The 17,853-nt window shown below is 41.4% G+C and overlaps 1 protein-coding gene across 1 annotated transcript in view; it reads left to right on the top strand.

Moving 5' to 3' along the window:
* Positions 1-218: 218 nt before the first annotated feature.
* LOC124268556 overlaps positions 219-17,853 on the top strand; it is a 58,169-nt gene continuing 40,534 nt past the window's right edge. The window contains exons 1-14 of the mRNA XM_046703549.1: positions 219-901; positions 1,786-1,854; positions 1,996-2,047; positions 2,817-2,884; positions 3,419-3,499; positions 4,036-4,106; positions 7,663-7,803; positions 8,602-8,737; positions 9,607-9,695; positions 11,036-11,148; positions 11,844-11,914; positions 13,044-13,130; positions 13,731-13,954; positions 16,069-16,169. Coding sequence (XP_046559505.1) covers positions 557-901; positions 1,786-1,854; positions 1,996-2,047; positions 2,817-2,884; positions 3,419-3,499; positions 4,036-4,106; positions 7,663-7,803; positions 8,602-8,737; positions 9,607-9,695; positions 11,036-11,148; positions 11,844-11,914; positions 13,044-13,130; positions 13,731-13,954; positions 16,069-16,169 — 1,648 coding nt within the window. The 5' untranslated portion in view covers positions 219-556. The remainder of the gene's footprint in view (positions 902-1,785; positions 1,855-1,995; positions 2,048-2,816; positions 2,885-3,418; positions 3,500-4,035; positions 4,107-7,662; positions 7,804-8,601; positions 8,738-9,606; positions 9,696-11,035; positions 11,149-11,843; positions 11,915-13,043; positions 13,131-13,730; positions 13,955-16,068; positions 16,170-17,853) is intronic.

Genomic DNA, 17,853 nt, shown 5'->3' with positions numbered 1-17,853 from the left:
ATAGTCGACTTTTATAGCGCCAGGCTGAATATGTTGCTCAAAGCGCTAATCTATACCAGTATTCGCGGGTTGTTCGGGAATTCATGGATCTGTATTCCTGGTTTTCGTAAAATATAATGAATACATTATTCAGTTGAAGCGCGCTGTGTTAACGTACGTATAAATGAAATGCTGATATCTGTTTTTGTTATTTCCAGCAGGGATGAGTCAAACAACATCTTTTGTCTGACCTTTTGTCTGACAACGACAACTTCTGTATCTGAGCAACGTAGCTCAACACATTGACTTTTATGCCGATGTTGCGATTTCCATTTTTGTCTTCAACAACGCATCATAACATTTCCATAAGCATCCCAGAACTTCCGTGGGAACGCCAAGACTATTTAATGACGTTTCTGGAAACCTAATACTCTCTACGTATCCAGCTCTATTGTTTCGTAACATTTTGAAACATTTGTAGGGCTAATCAATCTCATCCCTAACAAAGGTAACTATTTAAAGCAGGAGATTGTATAGATTTATTTGATATACGACATAAGCGGCAAAACAAAACAAAATGGCTGACGGCCGCCACAGCTTCCACATTGCCGACTACGCAGTCTTCGGCGCCACCATCCTAATCTCACTGGGGATAGGACTCTACTTTGCTCTGTCTGGTGGACGCCAGAAAACAACATCCGAGTTTCTGGTCGGCGGCCGTGCTATGAAGTTTCTCCCCGTGGCTGTGTCGCTGATGGTGTCGTTTGAGTCGTCCATCATGATGTTGGGCACCCCGGCTGAAGTATACGTTTATGGGGCTCAAGTCTGGATATCGCTGTTTGGATTCCTGTCGTCGTTTTTGATATGCAGGGTGTTGATGATACCACTGATCCATCCCCTGAAAATCACCAGCGCTTACGAGGTAGGTTCGGGGTTATACATGATTCCTCACGTGGTAGCCAAGCACAGGCTGCGCTAAGATCACCCGTAAAGATCCGTGTCAGACTTGATCTTCAGCAACCCATGCTTGTCGTAAGAAGGCAACTTACTGGATTGGGTGGTCAGGCTCGATAACCTGGCTGGCACATGTCATCGTATCCCAGTTGCGTTGATCGATGCTCATGACGTTGACCACTGGATTGTGACTCGATTATTTACAGACCTCGGCCATACAGCTGGAATATTGCTGAGGGCGGCGTTAAATAATATACGGACAAACAAGCTAACTAGATAATTTACGACTGCAGGGTCGATGCTACTCTTTATTGTCATATTAAGGTATAAATGGGATCGGTTGGTCACACTGGCCTCTGCTATGGACAGATATTTAGAATAGTGATCCACGACGTCCGGCTGCGATGACGCGGGATCAACTAAATCCCCCACAAAAACAGTAAAACAGATCATCGTCTCCAATTTCATGCACTGGAAATCAAAAGACCGATTCTGGTCTAGGATTCCAATGACCTAAGACCAAAACATCACCCAAACGGTCCTTTATTATATGTAGTTGTTCAAGAAAATGACATATTTTGTCTTGCCTATTTTATGTTAATGGGTCAGTAGGGTAGCCCAGTGGCCAGGGTTCCATTCCTAAGTCCAGGGTTCCATTCCTAAGTCCCGGGTTCCATTCCTAAGTCCCGGGTTCCATTCCTAAGTCCCGGGTTCCATTCCTAAGTCCCGGGTTCCATTATGATATTGCAATAGCAGAGTCAACCATTCCTAACTGCCAAACTTGGTAAAAGAGTATATATAACCAAAGTAATACCACCAAAGACTTAAGTCAATGTTAATTTTTGCTTTTAGTATCTTGATGGAAGATTCAAATCCCGTGTCGTACGTCAAGTGGGAACGGCTCTTGGTGTCCTCACATATGTAAGTACGGTAGAATACGTCTCAATATATATATTGAGATAAAGAATCCGTAATCATTGTAATTCAATCAATGACCAGCATTCATCAATAATTTTGTTTAGCGTATTTTCATATTTCAAGTTCAAAATATTCTTCATTAAGGTATTCTACATGGGCATTGTGTTATTTGGACCAGCCATAGCATTGGAAGCAGGTATGTGAGCACCTGGTATAATCAGTAATCGATAGTGATTCATTAACACATATAAGTTTATGATAAAGTCGGAATCTGGTAAATTGATCTTCTTTCAGCAGATTCTATTTATTTATTTATTTCTTTATTTCTTTATTTCTTTATTTTTTTTTTTTATTTCTTTATTTCTTTATTTCTTTATTTCTTTATTTATTTATTTATTTATTTATTTATTTTATTTATTTAATTTATTTATTTATTTATTTATTTAATGGGGTGGGGTAGTCTGGTGGTTAAAGCGTTCGCTCGTCACGCCGAAGACCCGGATTCGATTTCCCACATGGGTACAATATGTGAAGCCCATTTCTGGTGTCCCCCGCCGTGATATTGCTGGACTATTGCTAATAGCGGCGTAACACTAAAGTCACTCACTCACTGTAGATGGCCATCTTAGGCGTCGAAGGAAATCCGCGTTCGCTGTGTGGAATTACAGATTCGTGCTCATGTCGAGTTTTGTTGTTCACTCCAGACACCATGTATTCATCCAGACCAAACTGATACCCATTCACATTGTAGAGTGACTAAGATGATAAAACCGAGTACATACGTGTTATACAATTGGAACCAACAAACAAATATCTGTATTTCAACTTTGATGCAAATTATTAGAATTATTAATGACAATATTCTTAATACCGTCTTTCATTCCCGTTTGTAGAAAAATGAAATATCTTGTTCACGATCTAAATTCTTACACTGAACCATTTATGGCGTGTTGTTCTATTAATAGTAACGGGGTTTCCCCAGTCCGGCTCCATCGTCCTGGTTGCGTCTGCCGCTATCTTGTACACCGCCATGGTGAGGAATGACATTTATTGTTTCATAAATTAATCTCAACACAATAAAGCTGAGTTAAATGTGGATAATATTCAAACATGTTATAATTCGAGCTCGACCTAATCGAATATATTTGAAAATCTGTTAAAAGCAGTCAGTGTGCGAAATAGCCACTGGCCTGCTAACCCGTATCTAGTAAAGCTCCAGTCGGGCAAGTAAATCCAGAGTCACTGGCACGATTGGCTAGTGAATTTTCATGGGGTCATTTTGTAAATATATCACTCTCTCCGACTTGTTAAGTAATAATACACATTTAAATCATGCAAGATTATGGCCTGATAAAAAATGTTCATCATATTAGCAGCTTAATGATGAAACCTGGGTCTCCATTCAAATTTCGGGCTAGTGAATTATTTAATTTTAGTAATGCTAGTAACTTTAAGGCACAGCTAGCCCAACGGTCTAGCAAAATTCGGAAACTATTTCGCACACTGAAGGCAGTTCTTATCTGAAGCTACGAGATGTTTATGATTTGAACGAGTGCATTGTTCGCAGGGTGGACTGAAAGCTGTGATCTGGACTGACGTCTTCCAGGCTTTTGTGATGTTTGCAGGAATGCTGGCAGTCATCATCAAGGTAACACACGCCCGCCCTCTCATCCTGGAGAAGTGCCCGCATTTCTTATATCTTCGTCCATCTCGGAAAAAGCTAGCCTTCCGTCGTTGGTATTTTAGTTTAAGAATGTGTAACGTGTTCATGATCCATAATTGTAGGTACTCCACCAATACTCGGCTACTTGATCACTGGATTGTCTGGTCCAGACTCGATTATTTACAGACTGCCGCCATATAGCTGGAATATTGTTGAGTGCGGCGTTAAACAACAAACTAACCAACCAAAGTTCTAAGCCTCTAAGTAAGTTTGGTTTACGGTTCTAACGGTCAAGTGAAACTACAAGCTATATATATATTAATTATATTGTTCAAAGCGAATTTAATCCAAGCGGTCACTCACTAACTTTTGTTACATAGTGTCATTCTAATGTGTCATTCCAATGCCGGGGCTCGCAACTCACTCACAATGAACAAACATGATAACGCATTTATTAATTTATGAATATTGATTTATATCATATCAGGGATTAATTCGTCATGTTTGATTTCGAATTTCAGGGCACATTGGACGCGGGTGGAATTAACTCCGTATGGACAACTGCGGCTAAGGGTGGACGCCTGAATTTTTTTCAAGTAAGATAATAATACACTCTCTCAAAAAAGAAACGCAACCCCTGTTTTTTTTGGTAATGTTTATATCAATTTTAACTGGTTATTACATTTGTATTTTTAAAGATAATGCCATGAAATTTGACATGGTGAACCTTAGGTCAGCACGGTATAAGGTAACAGTTAATGCAGGTCAGTATCGAACTCTCAATTTACGCTAGGGGGCGTTGTCTTCAGTATCTCGTTGTAGAGCCACGAGCTCTAATCACAGCAGTGCACCTCCTCGGAACAGAACGAATCAGACGGCGGATGTTTTCCTGGGAGATTGCTCTCCACTCTTCCTGGAGTGCTGCGGCCAGTTCAACCAACGTGTGCGGTTGTGGTGTACGTGCACGAACACGACGATCCAGCTGGTCCCACAGATGTTCGATAGGATTGATGTCTGGCGATCTGGAGGGCCACGGCATCACGTTGACGTTTGAATTCTGTAGGAATGCCACTGTTGCACGAGCTGTATGAGGGCGGGCATTGTCATGTTGAAACAACTCCCTCTGTTGGTCGATTATCGGCAGAAGATGTGGCTGTAAGACGTCATCAATGTACCGTTGTGCCGTCAAATTGCCACGAATGATGACCAAGTCTGACCGTTGGTTGTAAGACATGGCTCCCCATACCATGATGCTTCCTCCTCCAAATCTGTCGACCTGTCGAACGCAGGTCGGTGCAAAACGTTCATTTGCTCGTCTATAGACACGTTGTCTACCGTCACGTCGTTGAAGAAGAAAACGAGACTCGTCACTAAACCAGACTCTTCTCCAGTTTCTTAGGGTCCATCTCCTTACGTTAGTACACCACCTGAGACGTTGGCGTCGATGTTGGCGTTTCAAGACGGGCCCAACAACTGGTCTTCTTGCACGTAAATTTGCCTCATGTAAACGGTTCCTGATGGTTTGGGCCGATACTCTCCTCAAACCTGGCACCTGTGTTGCAGTGATGGTGGGTGTGGCATGCCGATTACGTAGGTGGCTGAGTCGAATAAAGCGATCCTGAGCCGGTGTGGTGATCCTAGGTCTACCGCTCCTGGGACGATCTTCAATTGCATGGAACTGTGTGTAACGATTCCAAAGTCGTGAGATTGTTGTTTTGTGTACGTTTAGATGACGGGCAACTGTTCCAAAGCTTTCCCCGGCCTCAATGCGACCAATGGCAATATTTCGATTTGCTGTACTCAAACGGGGCATTTTCGAACTTGATTTGCAGAGCAAATTATGAGAGAAAAATTACAAACTACGCGTGCTTTTAAAACCCTCTACATGAACTGTGTTTTCAACGATTTGCACGTGCAACAGGCTTTTAGCATTTTGTACATGACAATTTCGCACTTTCTCAAATAACACGGATACAAAGGTCATCATGTGTGAAAATGGTTCCGTTTGGGAGCTTATACTGATCAGATGGGAACGTATTAACAGTATTTTGAAGAAAATTCTAATTTACATTCACCATCTTTATTCTAGAAATGATGTCAGATATTTAGATAGGGGTTGCGTTTCTTTTTTGAGAGAGTGTATATTTTAATGAATTATTTTTACGATAAATATGTTCGCAAAATGTTCAGCTTAGGTTTAATGGTGATATTGAAATTGCGCTTACGAAAATTGCCATCAAATCAAACCGCCTCTACTTGGCATGGTGCAGTCCGTCACAAGGGTTTGACTGAGTAAGGCTTTACGCCGCTCGAAGCACTTTTCCAGCAATATCAGGGAGGTGAATACCAGAAATAGGCTTCATACTTTATACCCATTTGTGGATTCGAACCTGGGTACTCGACGGTGTAACCACTACGCTTCCCCACCACCCCGCACCACAATGAAACTTTTAGTGGAAAGTCGAAACAATGACACTGTAAAAATGATTGTTTTTAAAAGTCTAGATTAATATCTGCTTAAATTTGTTTTGCATCCTTTTTGTGGTTTGATTGGGAATTTTAGTGGGGATTATTTTTTTGAATTTGGCAAAAGTCTGATCCCCCTGCAGTTTCAACCATTTCCACATTAAAAACCCACAACCCGCGTTAATGCTTCCGTATTGGTCATGGTGTGGTTAAACCTAATCATCTTAAGGGAGTTATCGGATAGTACGATGGTGTCCTATAACCGGGGATAGTAATGTAGGAAGGCGTTTCCTATTCTCGCGGTACTTACGGATATCGGTTGAAAAAATAACACAAACAATTCTTATCGTATTAATTAAGTTGTTTTTAAATGAAGGGCCTTCTCCTCTTACATCTACATTTATCAGCTGCCAGATCCATCAGGTGAATTACCACTCGTGAGCCCGGTGATAAACAATGCCATCCGCCATTGACGAAACGAGGCTTCTCCCATTCTCGCGGTATTACCAGGAATTAACGTTATTGAGTGTATGTAAGAGCAATCCTGTTGGAAAGGGCGGGAAAAGGTAATGATATGTCCAAGTTGGTATAAACTCCCCAATATTCGTGACACTGCAAGATTTTGATCACTCACAGACCTGGTCCACTTCCTAGTTACCAGTCGGTGATGTAAACAACCGGTAAGTGTCACGCATCGGCGATTTCGGCAGAAAACGTGTTTACCGCGAGAATAGGAAACCCGCGAGAATAGGAGACGCACCTGAGCAGGTAAAGTGCCTGGATATGAACGTCATATAAGCGGACTATTATTATGATAAATCAGCCTTCTAATCCGATTAAAGATCTCGTCAGTCCAAGAACCGACTTATTTCTGTTGTGAGCCCCAGTCGCAAAGTTGAGAACTTCTCAGGTTACCCTTTGAGCTGAGGAGTGGCCTAGTGGGTAAAGAGCCCGCTCGATATGTTGATAACACGGGTTTGATTCCCCATATGGGTACAATCTGTGAAGCCCATTTCAAGCGTCCCCCGCGGTGATATTGCTAATGTTGCTAAAAACGGCGTAAAACCATACTCAGACGTTGCATATATTTACAGTCATCAGCATTTCCAGCACAGACTAATCCATTAACAGAATATTTGCCACATTAACATACATTTAACCCCCACTGATTTCATCGCGATGGTTTAACCTTGGCATTTGAACCTGGGAACACATATGCATTGGCTTAACACATCATACTGGACAGTGAGTGAGAGACTGAGTTAATATTTAACGTCACATCGGCAATATCTCAGCCATATCGTGACGAAAACAATTTATACAATAAAGATGAAAACATTCTGAAGATGAAAATATTCTGAAGAGTAGAACCTGTCAACGATGGACAGTAAAAAGAGTATCACAGATATTAATATAAAACTAGCATGTAAAATTTTAACTTTTAATTAAAGAAGACCATACAATATAAAACACATACTGGAGAGTGGGCGGTGGGGTAGCCTAGTGGTGCAAGAGTTCAATCGTTACACCGAAGACCCGGGTTCGATTCCCCTAATGTCTACATTTTGTGAAGCCCATTTCTGTCCTCCGTTGTGGTATTGCTGTAATATAAGCGGTATAAAATCATAATCATTCACACACCGACACATATTGGACCATCAAACGATCCATGATCCATGACACAGTTTTGACCCGGACCCGACCGTTCGTCACACGTTCTGGGGGCTTTTTCTGGGTACATTCGCTCGGTCGTCCGGCCTGATCTTCAACCAGTCAACTATACAAAGGGTCTGTTCAACGCCAACACTCGCTGCCGCCAAGAAGTGAGTCTTTCTGTTATCTGTTTCGCCCTACCTACAGTCACATACAATGTAATGCCTTTCGGTTCAACCCGGCAATATTCAGGTATCATTTGTAAAGGAAAAGCATTCTTTTCCCGTCGACCAAATGTAACAATGACATTGTATAAAGTGAGGTTATATGAGGTCTGTTTTGAGGTTGTGAACGTCTTCTATATTGAATAAACCTTGTATTTAGCCAGCCTTTAGGGATATACACTTTCCACTTCAAAACATAATCGCGTGATAACATGTATTTATGGTGTATATCAAATATATATCTTGGTTCTATTCGACAGAGAAGTTCAAAAGCTAATGTGTTTAGAGATTGTGAACATCCTATATAATGAATAAACATTGTATTTAGCGAGCCTTTAGGGATATACACTTTCCACCTCAAAACAGAATCGCGTGATAACATGTTTTATGGTGTATATCAAATATATATCTTGGTTCTATTCGACAGAGAGAACTTATAAGGCTTGTTTGTTTTGAGATTGTGAATATCATATATACTCATGCCAATAATGGTTGTCGCCCTCCCACCACCTCCCTCCCCACCCCAACCCCACACCTCACCCACCCACTCCACACCCCTCTCCAATTAAACAAATTGAAAGGGGTGACAACCACTATTGGCATGAGTATATTATGAATAAACATTGTATTCAGCGAGCCTTTCGGGTATAATTTTCCCCTCAAAACCGAATCGCGTGATAACATGTATATGTATTTCTGGTCATTCCATGTGTATCAAATATATATACTGGTTCTATTCGACAGAGTAATGCTGATAGTGAGTCCTGCATTCTGGATAACCATCACACTTGCCATGATAGAGGGCATCGTGGCCTATGCTTACTATGTGAACCTCCGCTGTGACCCGCTGGAGTCAGACAAGATACACAATCCAAATCAGGTCAGTTACATTTACTTATCACTCAGGACATGCAGTATCACAGTCCTTGGCAAGAATTCTGGCAAAGAATCGCGCTTGTTTAGTTAGAATTAGTCAACTATATTTAATTTTTGTTGAAAACGTTCTCAGTACATGACCAGGTATTGTTGTCATAAATCATTTTTCAAAGGATCGTACGATCAAGGAATGAATTTATATTTAAAAACCAGTTACGCGTTCAAAGAAATTGGGGGGTTTAGCTGTTAAAGCGTTCGCTAGTCACGCTGAAGACCCCGTCGCCGAAATACCTTAGTTGTGCTTGCGACGTTAAATAAAGCAAATAACAACAAGCTGAAGACCCGGGTTCCATGCCCCACATGGGTACAACATGTGAAGCCTAATTCTGGTGATATTGCTGGAATATTGCTGAAAGCGACGTAAAACTAAACTCACTCACTCACTCCTCGAAGAAACTGGATGTGCTTAACAGCCGAACAGAGTGAGTGTGTTAATATCTATACTTACATCGGCGGTATTTAAGCAATATCGTGAGTAAATCAACAAAATTAATAAAAAAAATTAGGACTATAACACCAGGGAATAGTGAAAGAACCAAAATAGCACAGATATACATTTAAAACTAGTATGTAAACATTAAAATGTTACTATTTATTGTAATGGAAGGTAAAAAACACCCGAGAGCCTGAGATTGTAATGGTACTGGTTGTTACTAAACACGAAACCTTTCCTTGAATGTTAGACGTTTTTGGTAGACTCATGACCTGTTTTCGGACACCTTTTTGAAAACATACAGTGCCGTTCTTTGAGAAGAGGTGCCAAAGAAATCAATTGTGCATATTTTGCCTCATGTTTTATTATATGTCTTTTAGATCATACCATTTATGGTAATGGATATTTTCCGGGGTTTGCCTGGCATGCCTGGACTCTTTCTGGCCGCTTTATTCAGTGCATCTCTCAGGTAACTTCTTTGAGAGGCATTTTTCCTTCATCTCACAGGTAGGCAATGTCTGTACACCCTCTTGCCCCAGTACGTCTATAATGCATGCAACACCTGGACTCTTTCTGACAGCTTTATTCAGTGCATCTCTCAGGTAGGCAATGTCTGTACACCCTCTTGCTTCAGTACGTCTATGATGCATGCAGTACCTGGACTCTTTCTGACGGCTTTATTCAGTGCATCTGTAAAGTAGGCGTCTGTACACCCTCTTGCAGTGCCTCAACACCTCCTGGACTCGTTCTGACAGCTTTATTCAGTGCATCTCTCAGGTAGGCAATGTCTGTACACCCTCTTGCCCCAGTGCCTCTATGATGCATGCAGTGGCTGGACTCTTTCTGGCCACTTTATTCAGTGCATCTCTCAAGTAGGCAATGTCTGTACACCCTCTTGCCCCAGTGCCTCTATGATGCATGCAGTGGCTGGACTCTTTCTGGCCACTTTATTCAGTGCATCTCTCAGGTAGGCAATGTCGGTACACCCTCTTGCCTCTAATGCTGTTTTGAAGAAAACAGATATATGAAACTTTACAGTTTCAGAAATATCATCACGAACACCATCACCCACCCTAATATTGTGTAGTTTCTATTTATGTCATTTCATCTGATGTTGTTGAAGTAATAGGGCTGGGACGGGTAGGAAATAATGGAATCGAGTACCCGCATGTACTTACCCGAATCGGAATCGAGTACCCGGAAATGTAAGGAATACAGCGCTTCAGTCAACTGTCTGAATATTCAATCACGAGTTGACAGAGATTATTATATTAATCTCGAAAGGATGGCAATAAGACATAAAAACAGATCTTAGGCTATTTAATTTACATCTGCTTAACCAATATAGAGAGTAACACCATTACTTACATTCATCGTTAAACACAGAACTTTCCGTTCCGCTGTTACTGTAACTTTCACTACTCACTGCTCATGCGCAGATATATTACAGTCGTTAATAATAACCTTCATTAATCGGACAATACCAATGATGAAAATGAGTGTTGCGTCAATTATGAAAAAGAGGCAAGTTATTATCTGCCCTTGTCATTACAGAGTTCTCTCCCTATCCGGGTACTCGATTCCAATATATAGGACTCGATTCCATCTGTACCCGACCCGGATTCGAGTACCCGAGTACCCGTCCCAGCCCTATGAAGTATTGCTAAATTTGGCGTAACCCATAACCACTTACTTTGAAAACCAGGCAGTCTCCATTTTACGAAGACAATGTATGCTTGAGCGATACCACTGCGACATATGTAACTATATTTACTATTCAGGAAGACATCATGCATATTTCTTCAACAGCACAATTTCATCTGGACTGTCCAGTCTGTCAGCGATGACCTGGGAGGACATTCTCAAACCACGCCTACCAAATGTTTCCGACCTCACAGCAACGATGATAGCTAAAGTGTCAGGTGAATGTTATGCGTCATATAAACACAATATGATACACTAATATTGCTCTTACAACTCTGATAAGGGTATTGATAGGTTAACAGTTTCACGGTAGATGTGAGCAGTGAATAGCCTTGCATGTTAAAGCAGTAGGGGTGGGATAGCCTAGTGGTTAAAGCGTTCGCTCGTCACGCCGAAGACCCGGCTCGATTCCCCACATGGCTACAACGTGTGAAGCCCAGTTCTGGTGTCCCCAGAAAAGCGGCGTAAAACTATACTCACTCATTCACTCACTAATACCTGTCTCCTGAGAGAGTACGTAAGTAAAACAAACTTGCAAAGTCGATTTAGCTCCACCAAGCGTAGAATATTTGTTGTTTTTAAATAATGACTGAATATCAGTATATCCAGCTGGGGCTCATGCAGGTAGGAATAGTACTGTAAGTCCCCATGGTCCCTAGTATGGTAATCTACCTTCAGTGGATGGTGATCTCTAGTCCGTTTTTATGTTGTAATTTCCAAAATAATAAATAAAGTTACATATATGATATCCTAGTTGTTTGACTGTCCTTTGACGACAGATTTTATAATGTAACATTAAAAAGCATTTAAGTGTGAACTGTTTTAGTCACGATATGGCTGAAATATTGCCAAAGTGACTTTCAATTTTTACTCTCACTTACTGACTTATACGAGTGATCCCTGTATGTTTCAGTGGTCGTGTTCGGAGCCCTGTCCTGTGGAGTGGCTATTCTTATTTCTCTCATTGGGGGAACACTCACGCAGGTGATTAATAACTGTATTATGTTATGTCACGGATATGCTAGAGCTGCTTGGCGTCTCCATATGGTGACAATGTCACGTCGTTCATTAGGCTGTAGTTTATGTCACACATTCCCTGTAACATATATATGCATATAAGGTGAGGTGAAATTGGGTTTAACGTCGTGCTTGAGAATATTTCGCTCATATGACGACGTGCATGCGTGTGTATGTGTATGTGCGGCTGCTTGTACTAGTCCAGACTTAAGCTGGTTTTATAGTGCTAGCCCACTGAGATACCACATGGCAGTGAAGCATGAATACCCCACTCAGACACATTATACTGACTCCGAGCCGACCAGTCCTTGTTGTACCCATTAATGCCGAGCGCCAGGCAGGGACCAACCAAGTACCATATTTTAACGTCTTTTGGTATGACGCAGTCGGGGATCGAACCCGCGACCTTCCGCTCTCCGGGCGGACGCTCTAACCACTACACCACGGAGGCGGTCCTATATGCATATGAAACGTATTACGGTTGGTACGTTTATGTCCTGGTTCAATTACTAAGGTGTGTCATTAACAAATTAAAACCATCCATTTAGTACAACAATGTAACTGAATCTTGATTGGTTGGTTGGTTGGTTGGCTGGTCGGTTTGTTTGTTTGGTTGTTGGTTGGTTGGTTGGTTGGTTGGTTGGTTGGTTGGTTGGTTGGTTGGTTGGTTGGGTTGGTTGTTGGTTGGTTGGTTCTGGCTGGTTGGTTGGTTTGTTGGTTGATTGGTTGGTTGGGTGGTTGGCTGGCTGGTTGGTTGGTTGGTTGGTTGGTTGGTCGGTCGATCGATCGGTTGGTTGGTCGGTCGGTTTTGTTGGTTGGTTGGTTGGTCGGTCGATCGGTTGGTTGAACAGGTCGGTTGGTTGGTCGGTCGGTTGGTTGGATGGTTGGTTGGTTGTGAAAGGCTCGTGTGTTCAGTGTTTGGAGAACGTGGTCACCGCCTTTTTTCAGATGCGTGCTTGATTACTGTGACAGTTTTATCTTTGAACAGAGGAGTTCTCTTATCAAATGCATGCTCTTTCAGATTACTGTGACAGTTTTATCCAAAAGTTTTATCTTTAAACAGAAAGGTCATTTTATCAAACGCATGCTTCTTCAGATTACTTCGACAGTTTTAGCCGCTTTCAACGGTCCTCTGTGTGGCCTCTTTATCCTCGCATCACTCTGCCCATGGGCCAACGCTAAAGTAAGTAATTTTGAGGGGCTGAACATTTTCTGAATTATAGTCTCGTCAACAAAAAACATCGTTTGGGGGTTATTACTTTTATCAGGTATGTTCCGTAATGATTACTAGCATGTGTTAACCCGGACAAAAAATGCCGAACGAATTTACATGAAACAGCGTGATCAGGATCAATCAGTGTGCATGTTACCACCAACTCTGTATATAACGCGATCACTGGAATGTCTGGTCCAGACTCGATTATTTATAGACCGCCGCCATATAGCTGGAATATTGCTGAATGCGGCGTAAAACTAAATTCACTCACTCACTCACTCACAGTATATAACACAAGTCAAAATGGATATGTGTGTGAGTGAACAAGAATATACCCTTGCCATTTTACAATTATAGCAGAAAGGACTGAAAGTCTGAAAATGAGCGAGGGAGTATGAAGATATATATATTGCATTTAGCAATATTTTAGCAATATAAAGGCGGGGGAAACCAGAAATTGGCTTAAAAAAATAACACCCATGCGGGGAATCGAACCCGGGTCTTCGGCGTTAAGTGTATGAAAGCCCATGACGTATTGTCGATGTAATCAAACGTTATCTTCCTCAGGGAGCAGTCATTTCCACTGTGATAAGCACTATCATTATGATTTGGTTGTGTGCTGGATCTACGTTTTCTGGAGCTACAAGACCTACTCCTTGGCTGACACCGGCCCCGACCGACCAGTGTTCTGCGGACAACATGACGTCGTTAGTTATGAACACAACAGGACTAATGACGTCATCAGCAGAACTGTATGACGTAACAACAGTTGCAACTGTAGCCGAACCAGTGTAAGTATTATATAAACCTTATCGTATGTTATGTTTTTGTTGGGTATAATTCAAATCATAATTCAAGTTGAACTTTCGGGACTAAAATTGGTTTATATCTTAATTAGCGTAAAGGGCCCATAGAAATTAACATGTCATTATGACCATATTCCTCATTAGATGTTTGATTGGCATTTTAGAAGATGCTGTTTGATGAACACAGAGACTTTTCTGGGTGTCATCTTCTTTTTATTGTTTGGTACAACGTTTCAGGGCTTGTTCTGGCCCCATCATCAGGTAGAAATATAGAACAGTAACTTTATTTCTACCTGATGATGGGGCCAGAACAAGCCCTAAAACGTTGTACCAAACAATAAAAAGAAGATAACACCCAGAAAAGTCTCTATGTTCATATTCTTCATGTTTGAGAAATATGTTTTGAATAAAATTAACACTTACATAAAACAAGAAAACAAGAGCATTATGAAAAAAAAAACAAGAAATAGAAAATGAAAGAAATTAAAAAACGACGCACACACGCACGCACGCACACACACCTACACACCAGATACACACAAAAACCCAGACAAACCACATAACAATGCACACACACACACACACCTACACACCAGACACACACAAAAACCAGACAAACCACATAACAATGGAAACACGCACACACACACTACACAACAGACACACACAAAAACCCAGATAAACCACATAACAATGGAAACACGCACACACCTACACACCAGACACACACAAAAACCCAGACAAACCACATAACAATGAAAACACGCACACACACCTACACACACCAGACACACACAAAAACCCAGACAAACCACATAACAATGAAAACACGCACACACACCTACACATGTACACCAGACATACACAAAAACCGAGATAAACCACATAACAATGAAAACACGCACACACACCTACACACCAGACACACACAAAAACCCAGACAAACCACATAACAATGAAAACACGCACACACACACCTACACACCAGACACACACAAAAACCCAGACAAACCACATAACAATGAAAACACGCACACACACACCTACACACCAGACACACAAAAACCCATACAAACCACATAACAATGAAAACACGCACACACACACCTACACACCAGACACACACAAAAACCCAGACAAACCACATAACAATGAAACACGCACACACACCTATACACACCAGACACACACACAAAACCCAGACAAACCACATAACAATGAACACACGCACACACAACAGCAGGAGATGAAGCAATAAGAAAGCAAAGATCCCGCTTAGCAATGGTGAAGGGATGTCTCTTGCATGGGACTTACACTCTAGAGCCATGTTGGGGTCTTGTCTCAGGCTTGGTTGGTGTGGTGTCCCTGTGAGTAATTGTGTATATCTATATATGAATTCTATCATGAAGAGAAAATTTAAGAAAAAATTCGAATGTCAGAAAATTTCGGATTGCTGAAATAAAACAAAAATTGGAATTAATATTCCGACGGAATGCAGTGGGGTTTTTCAAATGGTCATTTTCATATCGGAATACAGAGCCCAAACAATTATATGACACAGGCTGCGAGGGTTTATATTCTCTTGATGCCGAGCATCGATTAGTGTAACAACCATTTCGATATTAAACGTCTTTTGGTATGACGAAACCGGGAATCGAACCGCCAACCATCCGATTTCCGGGCAGGCACTCTATCAAACTTAACGCGCTTGTAACCATCTGGCCAAGCGTGGAGCGATGGGGTAGCCTAGTGGTTAAACCGTTCGCTCGTCACCCCTGAAGCCCCGGGTTTGATTCCCCACATGGGTACAATGTGTGGAGCCAATTTCTGGTGTCCCACGCCAAGATATTGCTGGAATATGCAAAAGCGGCGTAAAACCAGCTCACTTACTCAATTTGAAAGTGGTATTACTTGCATCTTCGACATTTCCAAAACGGGACAACTGTCTTTTGTAGATATTTCATACAAATGCATTACATTTCAGAGAGAAGTGGTAGGGTAAATGTTTCGTCAACATGTATATACTATATAAACATAAAATGTATAAATGAAATGCCACACTTAGAATCACCTTACAGTTTCCGTATTGTCTGTTTCAGAACTGGGTTCAATGTCATATACACACTGTCATACACATGGCTCGGCGCTGTTGGAATCGCCATTGTACTCATCGTTGGCTTCTTCGTAAGCTGGGCAACAGGTAGGGAGTACCATTTTATAGAACCATATATGGTTTAACTAGCCCTGAGATGGAATCTTGCTTAAGTATGTTTGTATCGGTACCTTTTAAGTTGGTGTTAATGTTGTACTTTACGTTGTAGTACCTTCGTAGTGTACGTTGTGGCAATGTTGTACTTTACGTTGTAGTACCTTCGTAGTGTACGTTGTGGCAATGTTGTACTTTACGTTGTAGTACCTTCGTAGTGTACTTTGTGGCAATGTTGTACTTTGCGTTGTAGTACCTTCGTATTGTCCGTTGTGGCAGTGTTGTATTTTACGTTGTAGTACCTTCGTAGTGAACGTTGTGGCAATGTTGTACTTTACGTTGTAGTACCTTCGTAGTGTACGTTGTGGCAATGTTGTACTTTACGTCTGTAGTACCTTCGTAGTGTACGTTGTGGCAATGTTGTACTTTATATCGTACTGCCTTCGTAGTGTACGTTGTGGCAATGTTGTACTTTACGTTGTAGTACCTTCGTAGTGTACGTTGTGGCAATGTTGTACTTTATATCGTACGGCCTTCGTAGTGTACGTTGTGGTTATGTTGTACTTTACGTAGGAGTACGTTCGTAGTGTACTTTGTGGCAATGTTGTACTTTACATTGTAGTACCTTCGTGGTGTACGTTGTAGAAATGTTGTACTTGACGTTGTAGTACCTTCGTGGTGTACGTTGTAGAAATGTTGTACTTGACGTTGTAGTACCTTCGTGGTGTACGTTGTGGCAATGTTGTACTTGACGTTGTAGTACCTTCGTGGTGTACGTTGTGGCAATGTTGTACTTTACGTTTGTAGTACCTTCGTAGTGTACGTTGTGGCAATGTTGTACTTTACGTTTGTAGTACCTTCGTAGTGTACGTTGTGGCAATGTTGTACTTTATATCGTACTGCCTTCGTAGTGTACGTTGTGGCTATGTTGTACTTTACGTAGTAGTACCTTCGTAGTGTACGTTGTGGAAATGTTGTACTTTACGTTGTAGTACCTTCGTAGTGTACGTTGTGGCAATGTTGTACTTTACGTTTGTAGTACCTTCGTAGTGTACGTTGTGGCAATGTTGTACTTTACGTTTGTAGTACCTTCGTAGTGTACGTTGTGGCAATGTTGTACTTTATATCGTACTGCCTTCGTAGTGTACGTTGTGGCAATGTTGTACTTTACGTTGTAGTACCTTCGTAGTGTACGTTGTGGCAATGTTGTACTTTACGTTGTAGTACCTTCGTAGTGTATGTTGTACTTTACGTTGTAATAAAAAGGTGAGCTTATCCTGACCCACCAGTGGCACCTCCCATTAAAACACACAGACCTTTTCACTCACAAAATACAGGACAAATAAGATGCAAGTCAAAATAAGGAATTGCAAAGGAAATCATTTTTTTCAAATTTTAAAATGTCATCCACATCTCCACCGTGAAACAGTTTCACTGAGGCCTTGAATGTTGTAACCTTGATCTAACAACTTCTGAGCAAGAGACGCCAGACGCCCTTTAAAGTCAGATTGTACCTCAAAACAACTAACGTTGTGTTCGGAGGTTTAACTATGCATCCTTCACATGTACATAAATATCTTGCGGTGTATATTCTCTGACAACATGTCTTGAATGAATATGACCATTTGGTGTAATAGGGCCCGTAAGTAGGTCACGGCACCTCGCGAGACCTTAGTAC

The sequence above is a fragment of the Haliotis rubra genome, unplaced genomic scaffold (assembly GCF_003918875.1).
Source record: "Haliotis rubra isolate DU_JTF1 unplaced genomic scaffold, ASM391887v1 Scf139, whole genome shotgun sequence".
In the NCBI taxonomy this organism is placed as follows: Eukaryota; Metazoa; Mollusca; class Gastropoda; order Lepetellida; family Haliotidae; genus Haliotis; species Haliotis rubra.
This window is presented reverse-complemented; position numbering and strand designations above follow the sequence as displayed.